This window comes from Nerophis lumbriciformis, linkage group LG13 (genome assembly GCF_033978685.3).
Source record: "Nerophis lumbriciformis linkage group LG13, RoL_Nlum_v2.1, whole genome shotgun sequence".
Taxonomy (NCBI): domain Eukaryota; kingdom Metazoa; phylum Chordata; class Actinopteri; order Syngnathiformes; family Syngnathidae; genus Nerophis; species Nerophis lumbriciformis.
Window position 1 is genome coordinate 30,812,580 of NC_084560.2, and position 15,426 is coordinate 30,828,005.

General features: G+C 38.7%; 2 protein-coding genes across 2 annotated transcripts in view; one reads left to right on the forward strand and one right to left on the reverse strand.

The window, feature by feature from the left end:
* Positions 1 to 7,475, reverse strand: part of tmtops2b (teleost multiple tissue opsin 2b) — a 90,839-nt gene extending 83,364 nt beyond the window's left edge. Inside the window, exon 1 of the mRNA XM_061971056.2 lies at positions 7,000 to 7,475. Coding sequence (XP_061827040.1) covers positions 7,000 to 7,366 — 367 coding nt within the window. The 5' untranslated portion in view covers positions 7,367 to 7,475. The remainder of the gene's footprint in view (positions 1 to 6,999) is intronic.
* uxs1 (UDP-glucuronate decarboxylase 1) overlaps positions 1 to 15,426 on the forward strand; it is a 120,970-nt gene that overhangs the window by 3,020 nt on the left and 102,524 nt on the right. The window lies entirely within an intron of this gene.

The following is a 15,426-nucleotide window of genomic DNA, read 5'->3' on the forward strand; positions in this document are numbered from 1 at the left end:
AAAATAGAACAAGCACATTCTGAAATTGTACAAATCATGTTTTTGTTTTTTTACAATAACCTGTTGCGGTTAATAGCGCATATACTTTATTTGTCGTTTATATTTTCTGAATAAATGATGTGATAATGTTCATCAGTCAACTCATTGGTGTTGATTTTCAATCTATCAAGATAAAACAATTATATCAAAATCAAGTTACAGTATGTTTATGTAGTTTGCTCATTTTCCTCGACTGATGTACTAACATCATGTGGTTTATTTTGTACATGTGTAGCATCATCTACAAAGATACAAAGAATTGCTATTGCGACATCCAGTGGACACATTTAGAACAGCAGTTTCTTTCATTCAAAAATTTCAGGTTAATTTTTTTACTTAGCAAACACATCACGCGGCCCACGGGCCGTCGTTTGACACCCCTACTTTTTATGACAGGAGTGCTATCAAAGAGATGATGACTGCAATTTTTTTAAATATTTTGTATCACGGTTAATCACGTTTCAGCAAACATATATTAACGTTGTTGCCCTAGGGTAAACCGGGTATAACACATGGCACACGGACAAAGCTTAACCTATTGTTGCTATAACAATCTACAAGGTAATATAGGTTGCTTCTCTTTCTTCCCCTCCATTTTTCTGCATTCTTTCGTATCTCAAGTTATTACGTATATGTATTGTTGCATTTGAACAACTGTATTGTTGATAATAAAGGTAAAGTATTGGTATTGTTCATTATCAATAGCGCTATTTCTATTGGTATTTGTATTGCTCCATTTGTAGTGTAATAAGGCTCATTGTCATTTCTGTATTATTTTTTATTTTCGCTAACTGCTTATTTGCTATTACTTTTACCATCATATTTGTACATGTCGTATTTGCTGATGTTGTTCTATTGTTGTTGTTGTTGTTTGCTGTTGTTTTTATCTCTCTGTCTAATCCCCCTCTTGTCCCCACAATTTCCCACTCTGTCTTCTTTTTTTTCTCTTTCTATCCCCTCCTGCTCCGGCCCGGCTGCACCAAATGGTAATATAAATACATTTAATAAAGTCAAATACAAATAAGGCAACAAGAGAAGTATCCTACACTTCTCTTTTGTAAAGTAAATCTGAACAGCCGACATGGGCATCTACATCAATTATATGATTTGCCTGAGAAGCTGGACAGGACAAAAAAAAAAAAAAAAAAAATAAAAAAAATTGTATCAGCTGCAAAAAAACGCTTACAAGTTTTGAACTGAACTTGGTCTTGTCTGCTTTAGTGAAATGTGTTCCTAATGTTGTGGCTGCTATATGTGAGTAGTTGTGCATCACACTGATAAAGAGGTTCTTCGTGATAATGATAACTGCTACTATTAAGTGTGTGATGCATTTAGGTCAGGGGTGTCAAACGTACGGCCCGCGGGCCGGATAAGGCCCGCAAAAACAAGTTTTATCCGGCCTGCGGGATGAGTTTGCTAAGTATAAAAATTAGCCGAAATTTTTGAATTAAACTGCTGTTCTAAATGTGTCCACTGGCTGTCACTAGATGAATGGCAATTATTTGTATCTTTGTAGATTATGCTACATATGTAAAACAAATAAACCACATGATGTTATACTTGCCAACCTTGAGACCTTCGAATTCGGGAGATTGGGGGGCGGGGTTTGGTGGTAGCCGGGTGTATATTGTAGCCCGGAAGAGTTAGGGATTCTGGGTATTTGTTCTGTTGTGTTTATGTTGTGTTACGGTGCGGATGTTCTCCCGAAATGTGTTTGTCATTCTTGTTTGGTGTGGGTTCACAGTGTGGCGCATATTTGTAACAGTGTTAAAGTTGTTTATACGGCCACCTCAGTGTGACCTGTATGGCTATTGATCAAGTATGTCTTGCAGTCACTTTCGTGTGTGTGCAGAAGCCCCATACAACATGTGACTGGGTCGGCACGCTGTTTGTATGGTGAAAAAGCGGACGCGTCGACAGGTTGTAGAGGACGCTAAAGGCAATGCCATCACGGCACGCCCTTAACATTATTGTCCGAGAGAATGGTTGCCCCGGGAGATTTTCGGGAGGGGCACTGAAATTCGGGAGTCTCCAGGAAAAATCGGGAGGGTTGGCAAGTATGCATGATGTTATAGCAGTGTTTTTTAACCTTTTCTGAGCCAAGGCACGTTTTTTTCATTGAAACAATTCCGAGGCACACCACCAGCAGAAAACAAATAATGAAACTCAGCAGCCGATATTGACAGTAAAAAGTCGTTCTCGCAATTGTTGGATATGAATTCAAACCATAACCAAGCATGCATCACTATAGCTCTTGTCTCAAAGTAGGTGTACTGTCACGACCGGTCACATCCAGCTGTGACTTATTTAGAGTTTTTTGGTGTTTTCCTGTGTGTAGTGTTTTAGTTCTTGTCTTGCGCTCCTATTTTGGTGTTGATTGTCATGTACGGATGTACTTTGTGAACGCAGTCTGCTCCACACGTTGTAAGTATTAGCTGTTGTCCAGCATTCTGTTTTTCTTTACTTTTCAGCCAGTTCAGTTTTAGTTACTAGTTACACAGTGGTTGGAAAAACAATGTTAGAGCACCAGTTGAGGAAAATGAGCAAACTACAGAAATAACATCCTGTAATTTGACTTGATTGAGTTGACTGATTAATATTATCACATGATCAGAACGTATAAATAACGACAAAGATAGAATACTATTAACCGCAACATGTAATTGTAATAAAAAAAAAAACATGATTTGTACATTTACATAATGTGCTTGTTCTATTTTTAAACAAAGAAAACAATCTGAAGTTGTCTTTATTTTTAAGTTATCGTGCCATGATTTCACCAGTCCGGCCCACTTGGGAGTGGATTTTTCTCCATGTGGCCCCCGATCTAAAACGAGTTTGACACCCCTGATTTAAGTGTTGAAGACGCCACGTTCCCAGTCTATTAATTCTGCTTGAAGTTAATACTTTGGGAACATTTGAGCGGCTGACGGCGCACCTGACTAAGTGGCCATGAAGTCTTACCGAAGCAGGAGTTGATGAAGATAGAATACGATTAACTGCAACATATAAGTGTAAAAAAAACAACGGAAAAAAACAACTTTATGATTTGCACATTTTCAGAATGTGCTTGTTCTATTTTTTAAACAAAAAAAACAACAATCTGAAGTTGTCTTTATTTTTAAGTTATCGTGCCGTGATTTTACCAGTCCGGTCCACTTGGGAGTGGATTTTTCTCCATGTGGCCCCCCATCTAAAACGAGTTTAACATCCCTGATTTAAGTGTTGAAGACGCCACGTACCCAGTCTATTAATTATGCTTGAAGTTAATACTTTGGGAACATTTGAGTGGCTGACGGCGCACCTGACGAAGTGGCCATGAAGTCTTACCGAAGCAGGAGTTGATGAAGATAGAATACAATTAACCGCAACATATAAGTGTAAAAAAAACAAAAAAACATTATGATTTTTACATTTTCAGAATGTGCTTGTTCTATTTTTTAAACAAAAAAAAAAAACAATCTGAAGTTGTCTTTATTTTTAAGTTATCGTGCCGTGATTTTACTAGTCTAGTCCACTTGGGAGTGGATTTTTTCTCCATGTGGCCCCCCATATAAAATAAGTTTGACACCCCTGATTTAAGTGTTGAAGACGCCACGTGCCCAGTCTATTAATTCTGCTTGAAGTTAATACTTTGGGAACATTTGAGCGGCTGACGGCGCACCTGACGAAGTGGCCATGAAGTCTTACCGAAGCAGGAGTTGATGAAGATAGAATACAATTAACCGCAACATGTAAGTTGTCGGAGGCAGATATTTACATATATCCGAATTTAAGTTGTACTTCTTTCATTTCTTAGTCATATTTGAAAACAGCTCGTGTTTTCCATTTCTTCTCTTGATGCTCTGTCAGCAAGTAAACTGTGTGTGTTAACCTTGAGTTCTTTGGAATGTATTATGACTAGGGAGACGTTGTGCTTGTATTATGGCTAGGGAAGGGGAAGGAAAGAGGGGGTTTTGGCGTTGTGAAGACAGACCATTTTGGGAGGCGCAATAGAATGTTCTAGGGTTAGACTGGTCTCAAAATGTATATTGGCAAAGCTTTAAAAATATACAACAAAATACCTATTCTGTCTCTGGTGGTTTTTCAACTCAGCTTTAAGTGTCGTAAAGAGCTTGGGAGCGAATTGTGACTTGAATTCCCTGGGGGGAACAACTGGTCCAAAACGCAACAAAGTGTAATACATTTTTTTTTTTTAACTTTATGATTAGTACATTTACAGAATGTGCTTGTTCTATTTTTTAAACCAAAAAAAAATTGTCTTTATTTTTAAGTTATCGTGCCGTGATTTTACCAGTCCGGCCCACTTGGGAGTGGATTTTTCTCCATGTGGCCCCCCATCTAAAATGAGTTTGACACCCCTGATTTAAGTGTTGAAGACGCCACGTGCCCAGTCTATTAATTCTGCTTGAAGTTAATACTTTGGGAATATTTGAGCGGCTGACGGCGCACCTGACAAAGTGGCCATGAAGTCTTACCGAAGCAGGAGTTGATGAAGATAGAATACAATTAATTGCAACATAAAAGTGTAAAAAAAACAAAAAAACAGCAATATGATTTGTACATTTTCAGAATGTGCTTCTATTTTTAAACAAAGAATACAATCTGAAGTTGTCTTTATTTTTTAAGTTATCGTGCCGTGATTTTTCCAGTCCACTTGGGAGTGGATTTTTTCTCCATGTGGCCCCCCATCTAAAATGAGTTTGACACCCCTGATTTAAGTGTTGAAGACGCCACGTGCCCAGTCTATTAATTGTGCTTGAAGTTAATACTTTGGGAACATTTGAGCGGCTGACGGCACACCTGACGAAGTGGCCGCGAAGTCTTACCGAAGCAGGAGTTGATGAACATAGAATACAATTAACCGCAACATATAAGTGTAAAAATACAAAAACATTATGATTAGTACATTTTCAGAATGTGCTTGTTCTCTTTTTTAAACAAAAAAAAAAAACAATCTGAAGTTGTCTTTATTTTTAAGTTATCGTGCCGTGATTTTACCAGTCCGGCCCACTTGGGAGTGGATTTTTCTCCATGTGGCCCCTCATCTAAAATGAGTTTGACACCCCTGATTTAAGTGTTGAAGACGCCACGTGCCCAGTCTATTAATTCTGCTTGAAGTTAATACTTTGGGAACATTTGAGCAGCTGACGGCGCACCTGACGAAGTGGCCATGAAGTCTTACCGAAGCAGGAGTTGATGAAGATAGAATACAATTAACCGCAACATATAAGTGTAATAAAAATTTTTAAAAAAACTTTATGATTAGTACATTTACAGAATGTGCTTGTTCTATTTTTTAAACAAAAAACAACAATCTGAAGTTGTCTTTATTTTTAAGTTATCGTGCCGTGATTTTACCAGTCCAGTCCATTTGGGAGTGGATTTTTCTCCATGTGGCCCCCCATCAGAAATGAGTTTGACACCCCTGATTTAAGTGTTGAAGACGCCACGTGCCCAGTCTATTAATTCTGGTTGAAGTTAATACTTTGGGAACATTTGAGCGGCTGACGGCGCACCTGACGAAGTGGCCGCGAAGTCTTACCGAAGCAGTAGTTGATGAAGATAGAATACAATTAACCGCAACATATAAGTGTAAAAAACCAACTTTATGATTTGTACATTTTCGGAATGTGCTTCTATTTTTTAAACAAAAAAAACAATCTGAAGTTGTCCTTATTTTTAAGTTATCGTGCCGTGATTTTACCAGTCCGGTCCACTTGGGAGTGGATTTTTCTCCATGTGGCCCCCCATCTAAAACTAGTTTGACACCCCTGATTTAAGTGTTGAAGACGCCACGTGCCCAGTCTATTAATTCTGCTTGAAGTTAATACTTTGGGAACATTTGAGCGGCTGACGGCGCACCTGACGAAGTGGCCATGAAGTCTTACCGAAGCAGGAGTTGATGAAGATAGAATGCAATTAACCGCAACATATAAGTGTAAAAAAAACAAAAAACATTATGATTTGTACATTTTCAGAATGTGCTTGTTCTATTTTTTAAACAAAAAACAACAATCTGAAGTTGTCTTTATTTTGAAGTTATCGTGCCGTGATTTTACCAGTCCAGTCCATTTGGGAGTGGATTTTTCTCCATGTGGCCCCCCATCAGAAATGAGTTTGACACCCCTGATTTAAGTGTTGAAGACGCCACGTGCCCAGTCTATTAATTCTGGTTGAAGTTAATACTTTGGGAACATTTGAGCGGCTGACGGCGCACCTGACGAAGTGGCCATGAAGTCTTACCGAAGCAGGAGTTGATGAAGATAGAATGCAATTAACCGCAACATATAAGTGTAAAAAAAACAAAAAACATTATGATTTGTACATTTTCAGAATGTGCTTGTTCTATTTTTTAAACAAAAAACAACAATCTGAAGTTGTCTTTATTTTGAAGTTATCGTGCCGTGATTTTACCAGTCCAGTCCATTTGGGAGTGGATTTTTCTCCATGTGGCCCCCCATCAGAAATGAGTTTGACACCCCTGATTTAAGTGTTGAAGACGCCACGTGCCCAGTCTATTAATTCTGGTTGAAGTTAATACTTTGGGAACATTTGAGCGGCTGACGGCGCACCTGACGAAGTGGCCATGAAGTCTTACCGAAGCAGGAGTTGATGAAGATAGAATGCAATTAACCGCAACATATAAGTGTAAAAAAAACAAAAAACATTATGATTTGTACATTTTCAGAATGTGCTTGTTCTATTTTTTAAACTAAAAACAACAATCTGAAGTTGTCTTTATTTTCAAGTTATTGTGCCGTGATTTTACCAGTCCTGCCCACTTGGGAGTGGATTTTTTCTCCATGTGGCCCCCCATATAAAATAAGTTTGACACCCCTGATTTAAGTGTTGAAGACACCACGTGCCCATGAGTCTATTAATTGTGCTTGAAGTTAATACTTTGGGAACATTTGAGCGGCTGACGGCGCACCTGACGAAGTGGCCGCGAAGTCTTACCGAAGCAGGAGTTGATGAAGCCGTACCAGTTGCAGCCGCTGCGGCCGAGCAGCCACCGTCCCCGGATGCTGGAGGCGAAGCTGAGCGTGGTGCCGAAGACGCACACCAGCATGTCGCTGACGCTGATGTTGAGCAGCAGCATGTTGACGGGCGTGCGCAGCTTTTTGAACTTGCAGAAGAGCAGCAGCACCACCAGGTTGTTGAGGAAGCCAAAGGTCATGATGAAGCCCAGAAACACGGAGAGCACGACGAAGCCGGTGGGCGACAGGCGAGGCTCGTCCTCGTCCTCCAGCAGCAGCTCCAGCTCGTCGCTCAGGTTGAAGCTGAAATTGAACGCCGCCTGGCCGGAGAACATCATGAGCTCCATGCGTAACAGCTTTACTGGTGCACTTTTTTGGGTGGGGAAGTTCACAAGCTTCTTAAATCCCACATGCACGCACACCTGTTACTCCTCCTGCTCTCCATCTTCTGCGCTATGTAATCCACGCACAGTGCGAGAGTGCGGCTCCCTGCGAGGTCCAGCATCTTCTTTAAAGGCGGCTTTGCTGACGTCATCCACGCATCTAGAACGCGGGAGCCAACCAGAGGAGATGGAGAGGTCTCATTTGCATCCTTTTTTTTTTCTTTTTCTTTTTTTACCTCTTTTACGTTCCTCAGATGTATTTTTGGGTTATAGGGCATTACTCATACTGTCAGAAGGTACATCATTATGTATATTTATAGAACATATAGGATGAGATCTGTACCATCAATTGCCTATATGGTGTGATGCGGTCATAGAGGATCTTTGATAAGGGTTTTCTGCAATAGGTCCTAAAATGTCATGTCTTTGATCATGTTTTGTTTAGTTATGTTTTGCTTGGTTTTTGGACACTTTTTAGTTCTTGTCTTCACTCCCTTTGTCACCATAGTAACCATTAGTTTCACCTGGTTCACATCGTCATGTCACGCACCTGTCTCACGTTTTCACATTTTGAGTCATGCACCTGTTTTCACTAATCATGTCATCACTATTTAAGCCTGTAGTTGCCAGGCAGTCAGCCTGGCGACATCACTTTTGACACACTCTTGACACTCTGTTTCATGTTCATAGTCCATGCTGCCCTGTTCACGTCATGTCAAGTAAGTTGTTTCTATTTATGCCACAGTTAGCGACTTTTGTTCATGTCCATAGTGTTTTGCCCACGTGCAAGTATTTGTTTCTTTAGTCAAGTTTGTACTTCCGCCTTGCGCGCGCTTTTTGTTCTTTTGTTAGTGTAAAAATAAAAATGTATTTACCTTCACGCCATGTCCGGTCCAAATCATTTGCACCATGGGAAAACAAACCACGTCAAAGCTCAAGTCCCGACAAAAAAAGAGCAAACAAGTCCTATAATAGAGGATCTCTATCAAGTGTTTATGCAGTAGGTTCTTAAAAAAAAAAGCAGAATATTCATGTTACACAGAGGATCTTTGACAAATATTTATGAGATCTGTACCATGAATTCCCTGTATAGAGTATTGCGGTCATAGAGGATCTTTGATAAGAGTTTTCTGCATTAGGTCCTAAAAAAAGAACAAAGAAGTCCTATCATCGAGGATCTCTATCAAGTGTTTGTGCAGTAGGTTCTAAAAAATAGCAGAATATTCATGTTACACAGAGGATTTTTGGCAAATATGTATGAGATATGTACCATGAATTGCCTGTATGGAGTGCTGCGGTCATAGAGGATCTTTGATAAGGGTTCTCTGCATTAGGTCCTAAAAAAGAGCAAATAAGTCCTATCAAAGAGGATCTCTATCAAGTGTTTGTGCAGTAGGTTCTAAAAAATAGCAGAATATTCATGTTACACAGAGGATCTTTGACAAATTTTTATGAGATCTGTACCATGAATTTCCTGTATGGAGTATTGTGGTCATAGAGAATCTTTGATAAGGGTTTTCTGCAATAGGTCCTAAAAAAGAGCGCAAACAAGTCCTATCATAGAGGATCACTATCAAGTGTTTGTGCAGTAGGTTCTAAAAAATAGCAGAATATTCATGTTACACAGAGGATCTTTGACAAATATTTATGAGATCTGTACCATGAATTGCCTGTATGGAGTGATGCAGTCATAGAGGATCTTTGATAAGAGTTTTCTGCAATAGGTCCTATCATACGGCGTGGCGCAGTGGAAGAATGGCCGTGCGCGACCCGAGGGTCCCTGGTTCAATCCCCACCTAGTACCAACCTCGTCATGTCCGTTGTGTCCTGAGCAAGACACTTCACCCTTGCTCCTGATGGGTGCTGGTTAGCGCCTTGCATGGCAGCTCCCTCCATCAGTGTGTGAATGTGTGTGTGAATGGGTAAATGTGGAAGTAGTGTCAAAGCGCTTTGAGTACCTTGAAGGTAGAAAAGCGCTATACAAGTACAACCCATTTATCATTTATGTTACACAGAGGATCTTTGACAATTTTTTATGAGATCTGTACCATGAATTGCTTGTATGGAGTGCTGCGATCTTTGTTAAGAGTTTTCTGCAGTAGGTCCTGAAAAAAGTGCAAATAAGTCCGATCATATAGGATCTCTATCAAGTGTTTGTGCAGTAGGTTCTAAAACATAGAACATTCATGTTACACAGAGGATCTTTGACAAATATTTATGAGATCTGTACCATGAATTGCCTATATGGAGTGCTGCGGTTATAGAGAATCTTTGATAAGAGTTTTCTACAGTAGGTCCTAAAAAAAGAGCAAACAACATCATAGAGGATCTCTCAAGTGTTTGTGCAATAGGTTCTAAAACATAGCAGAATATTTATGTTAAAAAGAGGATTTTTGACAAATATTTATGAGATTTGTACCATGGTTTGAGTGTCCGCCCTGAGGTCGGTAGATTGTGAGTTCAAACAACGGCCGAGTCATACCAAAGACTATAAAAATGGGACCTATTACCTCCCTGCTTGGCACTCAGCATCAAGGGTTGGAATTGGGGGTCAAATCACCAAAAATGATTCCCGGGCGTGGCCACCGCTGCTGCTCAATGCTCCCCTCACCTCCCAAGGGGTGAACAAAAGGATGGGTCTAATGCAGAAGACACATTTCACCACACTTAGTGTGTGTGTGACAATCATTGGTACTTTAACTTAACTTAATCAATTGTCTGTATGGAGTGCTGTGGTCTTAGAGGATCTTTGATAAGAGTTTTCTGCCGTAGGTCCTAAAAAAAAGAGCAAATAAGTCCTATCAAAGAGGATCTTTATCAAGTGTTTGTGCAGTAGGTTCTAAAAAATAGCCGAATCTTCATGTTACACAGAGGATCTTTGGCGAATATTTATATCTGTACCATCAATTTCCTGTATGGAGTGCTGCGGTCGTAAAGAATCTTTGAATCAGCCTTTCTGCAGTAGGTCATAAAAAAGAGCAAACCATTTCTATCATAGAGAATCTTTAAGGGTTTTCTGCAGTAGGTCCTAAAAAAGAGCAAATAAGTCCTATCATAGAGGATCTCTATCAAGTGTTTGTGCAGTAGGTTGTAAAAAATAGCAGAATATTCATGTTACACAGAGGATCTTTGACGAATATTTATGAGATCGTTACCATCAATTGCCTGTATGGAGTGCTGCGGTCGTAGAGGATCTTTGAATTACCCTTTCTGCAGTAGGTAAAAAAAAAAAAAAAGAGCTAATAAGTTCTATCATAGAGGCTCACTGATAAATGTTTTTACAGTAGAGGATATTTGATAAGTGTTTTTTGCAGTAGGTTCTGAAAACTAGCAGAACATTTATGTTCCATAGAGGATCTTTGACATACGTTTATGCAGTAGATCCTCAAAACCAGCTGAGAAAGATCTTTTGGTTAGCGTTTTTATTATTAGTGTTCAGCAGAGCACTCTTAATTTTGAGGGCTGACAATTGCTAGTCAAATATGTTTATTATGACGGCTGACAATTGCTAGTCAAATATGTTTATTATGACGGCTGACAATTGCTAGTCAAATATGTTTATTATGACATTAGGCATTAGGTCTTGTCTGTGGGTTTCTGACTACTGTTTTTGCTCTCCGTCCTTAAAAATTTAAGAGTGCGATTATTCACATCAACATAACAATGGCATTAACACAGAAGTCTAGAAATTTCAGAGAGATTCTCCCACTCTGATAACAAAAGATAATAAAAACAACACTTAATTGATTTGTAACTTCCTTTTTATAGGATCCTTAGGCTAAGTATGAGAAAGTTTCCTGTCTTCTGGTCACTTTTCAGGAAAGACAACACAATTGCACACATAACAAAGCATAGCTGATATATATATTGTGAGTGTGTGTGTGTATATGTGTGTGTGTGTGTGCGCGTGCGTGCGCTTTTAAAGTAGCAAAAAAGTAGTTTTATTTACCATTGCCAACAATAGTAAGTCATGTCTGTTTTATTTATAGGCACCATGCAGACTCATGTTGACAGTTATCAACCACACAGCTACTGTAATGCATAGCATCCGATCACTACAGAGTAATATATACTTTAACAAAAGTCTTAGCCTTTTTATAAGTACCGATTTGGTAATAGTATCGGTTAAAATATAAATGATACCCAACCCTAGTGACTTCCACAGCTACTGTTAAAAATATACAGGTAACATTTTTTTAACAGATTCCTAAAAACAACGGAACACCCTTGTTGTGTAGCGGATCATTGACATGTGTTTTTACAGTGGGTCCCTAAAAACAGCAGAGCGGTCCTGTCATATAAACAATCTTTGACAATAGTGTACATTTTCAACACGTTCCTTCGATTTCTTACACAGAACGTGAACAAACTTGAAAAGACAAACGTAAGCAAAAGAAATTTGAAGAAAATGTTGAAAGACCTGTAAACGATTAAGTGTTAATAAAGGATAGATCATTGGTGTGGAGAAGGGGTGGGATTAAATAAGCATTGTTTCTTAATATTCGTTTTTGGACATGTTGAATTGTGCAAATGTAGCCACTTAAAGTAACTTGTTAAGTTTGTCTAAAACAAACTTTATAGTACCATACAGTACTGTATCATACCATACTGTATTGTATCGTATCACACCTTACCGTACTGTATCGTACCATACCATATCGTACCATACAATACCTTACTTTACAGTACTGTATTCATACTTGCCAACCCTCCCGGATTTCCCGGGAGACTCCCGAAATTCAGCGTCTCTCCCGAAAACCTCCCGGGACAAATTTTCTCCCGAAAATCTCCCGAAATTCAGGCGGACCTGAGTGACGTGTCGACAGCCTGTTTTCACGTCCGCTTTCCCACAATACAAACGGCGTGCCTGCCCAATCACGTTATAACTGTAGAATGATGGAGGGCGAGTTCTTGGTTTCTTATGTGGGCTTATTGTTAGGCAGTTTCATTCACGTCCTCCCAGCGCGGCAACAACACACAACAACAGCAGTCACGTTTTCATCTGCCATAAACAGCAATGTTGTGACAATCTTAAACAGGACAATACTGCCATCTACTGTACATGCATATGTGACAATAACATCTACGGCTTGTAGAGAGTGCAGTGCACAACTGCGCACACAACAAGGAGACAAAGCAGAATGCATCATCAGAGAGGGTGTTCAGCATGGTTAGAAAAATAGTGACAGAGAATAGAACAAGGATGGACAATTCAACCCTTAACTCAACAATGAGTAGATGAGTGTTATGTGTGTGTATATGTGTAAATAAATGAAAACTGAAATTCAAGTATTTCTCTTATTTATATATATATATATATATATATATATATATAGCTAGAATTCACTGAAAGTCAGTATTTCTTATATATATATATATATATATATATATATATATATATATATATATATATGTATATGTATATGTATATATGTATATGTATATATGTATATGTATATATATATGTATATATGTATATGTATATATATATATGTATATGTATATATATATATGAAATACTTGACTTGGTGAATTCTAGCTGTAAATATACTCCTCCCCTCTTAACCACCCCCCCACACACACCTCCCGAAATCGGAGGTCTCAAGGTTGGCAAGTATGACTGTACCGTACCATACCGCACTGTGCCGTAACTTACCGTACTGTACCATACCATACCATACTGTAGCAAACCTTACCTGACTGTACCGTACCATACAGTACTGCCGTACCTTACCATATGATACTATACCTTACAGCACTATACCATACTTCACTGTACCGCAACGTACCTTACCATACTGTGCCGTTTCTTAACATACCGTACCGTACCAAACCAGATCATAACATGCCGTACCATGCCTTAGTTGGCATAGTTAGTTAGCTGGTGGATGTAGTTAATTACTTTCTACTGTTTTCCCAAAGTCATCTTATATGATTTTTCTTTTCCTTTTCCCTGTCAATCCTGACATATACCGCAGCCATGCAGTCCATTACCGCACATCTTCTGAGACCGATAGTTTGTTCAATAAATGATCTCTGAGGGATTTTTACCAGCCAATGATATGACACCGTGCCAAAAATAGAAAAGTCAAAGATGGCGTTATCGTCGCTCATTATATAACTTCTTTGGTGAAGGGAAAAAACGGGATGAAATACTGTCACTGCAGCAATTAATGCATGTTTTTGTAGAATATGTGCATTCACTCTCTTATACGCTGTTATAAAACATACATTAACACATACCATGGACCTCTAATTAACCGCTGCTGTATAATGTCCTTGATATTTTCACTTTAATTGCTCATAATTGCATCGCATGCTCTACCCGTGAAATCACACCTAATTAAAATAGTGTTAGTGATTCAAACGTACGTATGCTTCAGTTTCTGTTCCTCCCATCCGTTCTGTAGCTTCTCTTTTTAACCGCTGTTTCATAAATCATTAGGGGGTGAGTGGCCGTTATCTACAAGGCAGCGCTATTAATCTCCGCTATTAAACTACAGCTTCCTCCCAGAAGTCATCACACATGAGCCAAAGATAAGAGTTAAGTTTTATGTTTCTCCTCCTCTCTGCCTATTCCAGTGCTCGAACTCACTTCAAGTTTGTTTGGAGAACAATAAATGCAAGAAAAGGTTTGAATTTAAATCATTTTTCTAGAGGGGCACATAAAGACGAGCATTAAAGCAGATGTCTTTGAGGTGGTTGGGGGAAAATGAACAATCAACTGATTTTATGTTTAAATATTCTTTGCAAACATCTCTTTCTGAACTAATCAGAATGTTGCTACCTGGAGTTGTGTCAGCGTAGATATACACTACCTCAACTTTCCATAATTCCCTTCTTTTGACAGCAAGCTAGTTGAAACTGAAGCAACAGCGCCTCTGCTGGTGGCAATCGAGTAGTGCACTCCATTTCTGTTCAATTGCTTTATGATCCATTCAGCTTCATCATCGCTCATTAACAATAACTTACTAGGAATTCAGTCAATCAAAATTACAAACTACTTCTGTCAAACAGAAGGTCTTTGACTTGTGTTTCTGCAGTAGATTTCTATGAACAGCCCATGTCATATAAAATATATTTGACCAGTGTTTTGCATGACAGTAGATCCCTAAACGCAGCATTTCTTCTGTTATATAGAGCAGTGTTTCTAGAAGGCCGCAAAAAATATATGTTTCTCAGCTGTGGTCCGTATGGTCCACAGCATTACTCAGTTGTAATACACCTTTTGGCAGTAATGACAATCTCCAACAAACACAATAAGTATTAGTTTTTTCCATTTCCTTACACACAATTTTGCTAACTGTGTGTCTTTTTTCAAACGGATTTACACACTTTTCCAAACACAACATTCAATTTTCTTAATTCTTAGATTATTTGCAAAATGACACACTTACGTCAAAACATATGCCCATTCATCAAAATAAAGCAAGCATTTGTAAAAATGCAGTTTTATTGTGAACTCACTCCACGCAGACTTCAAATGATAAGACACTATTGGAGTGAGTTACCCAGAACAGTGATAAATACAAAACACATTTGTAAAAACCCCTTTTTTACTATAGAGAAATCACATGTTTGGGGCATTTTGTCTGACCTTTTTAGCATATGTGATGAATGATTACTGTAACTTGACAAAATATATTGGCAAATCCATAGCAATCGTCATTGTTTATTTTGAAGTGGGCCGTTACGTAAGGACCTAAAGAAAAAGTAAAAATATCCTGTAATCTTTTCCGGAAATGCTCAACAATGATACTGCAAACTGAAATTATTACTTTTTACCACAGTCAGGTAAAGTAACATATCACAGTAGTCAACAATGACATGCAGTACAAATTCAAATTTGAGACAAATAAAAAAGTTTGAAAAAAAATCTGGAGGTAAACAAAAATGACAGCATAGAGTATAGGCTACATGTGCAGACTTAGGCAACATAAACTCTATGAAAGAACATACTCAAAAGCCTTAGTTACTGATTCTAATCATCACCTGCCCGTCTAGCTGGATCAGGCCATAGTATC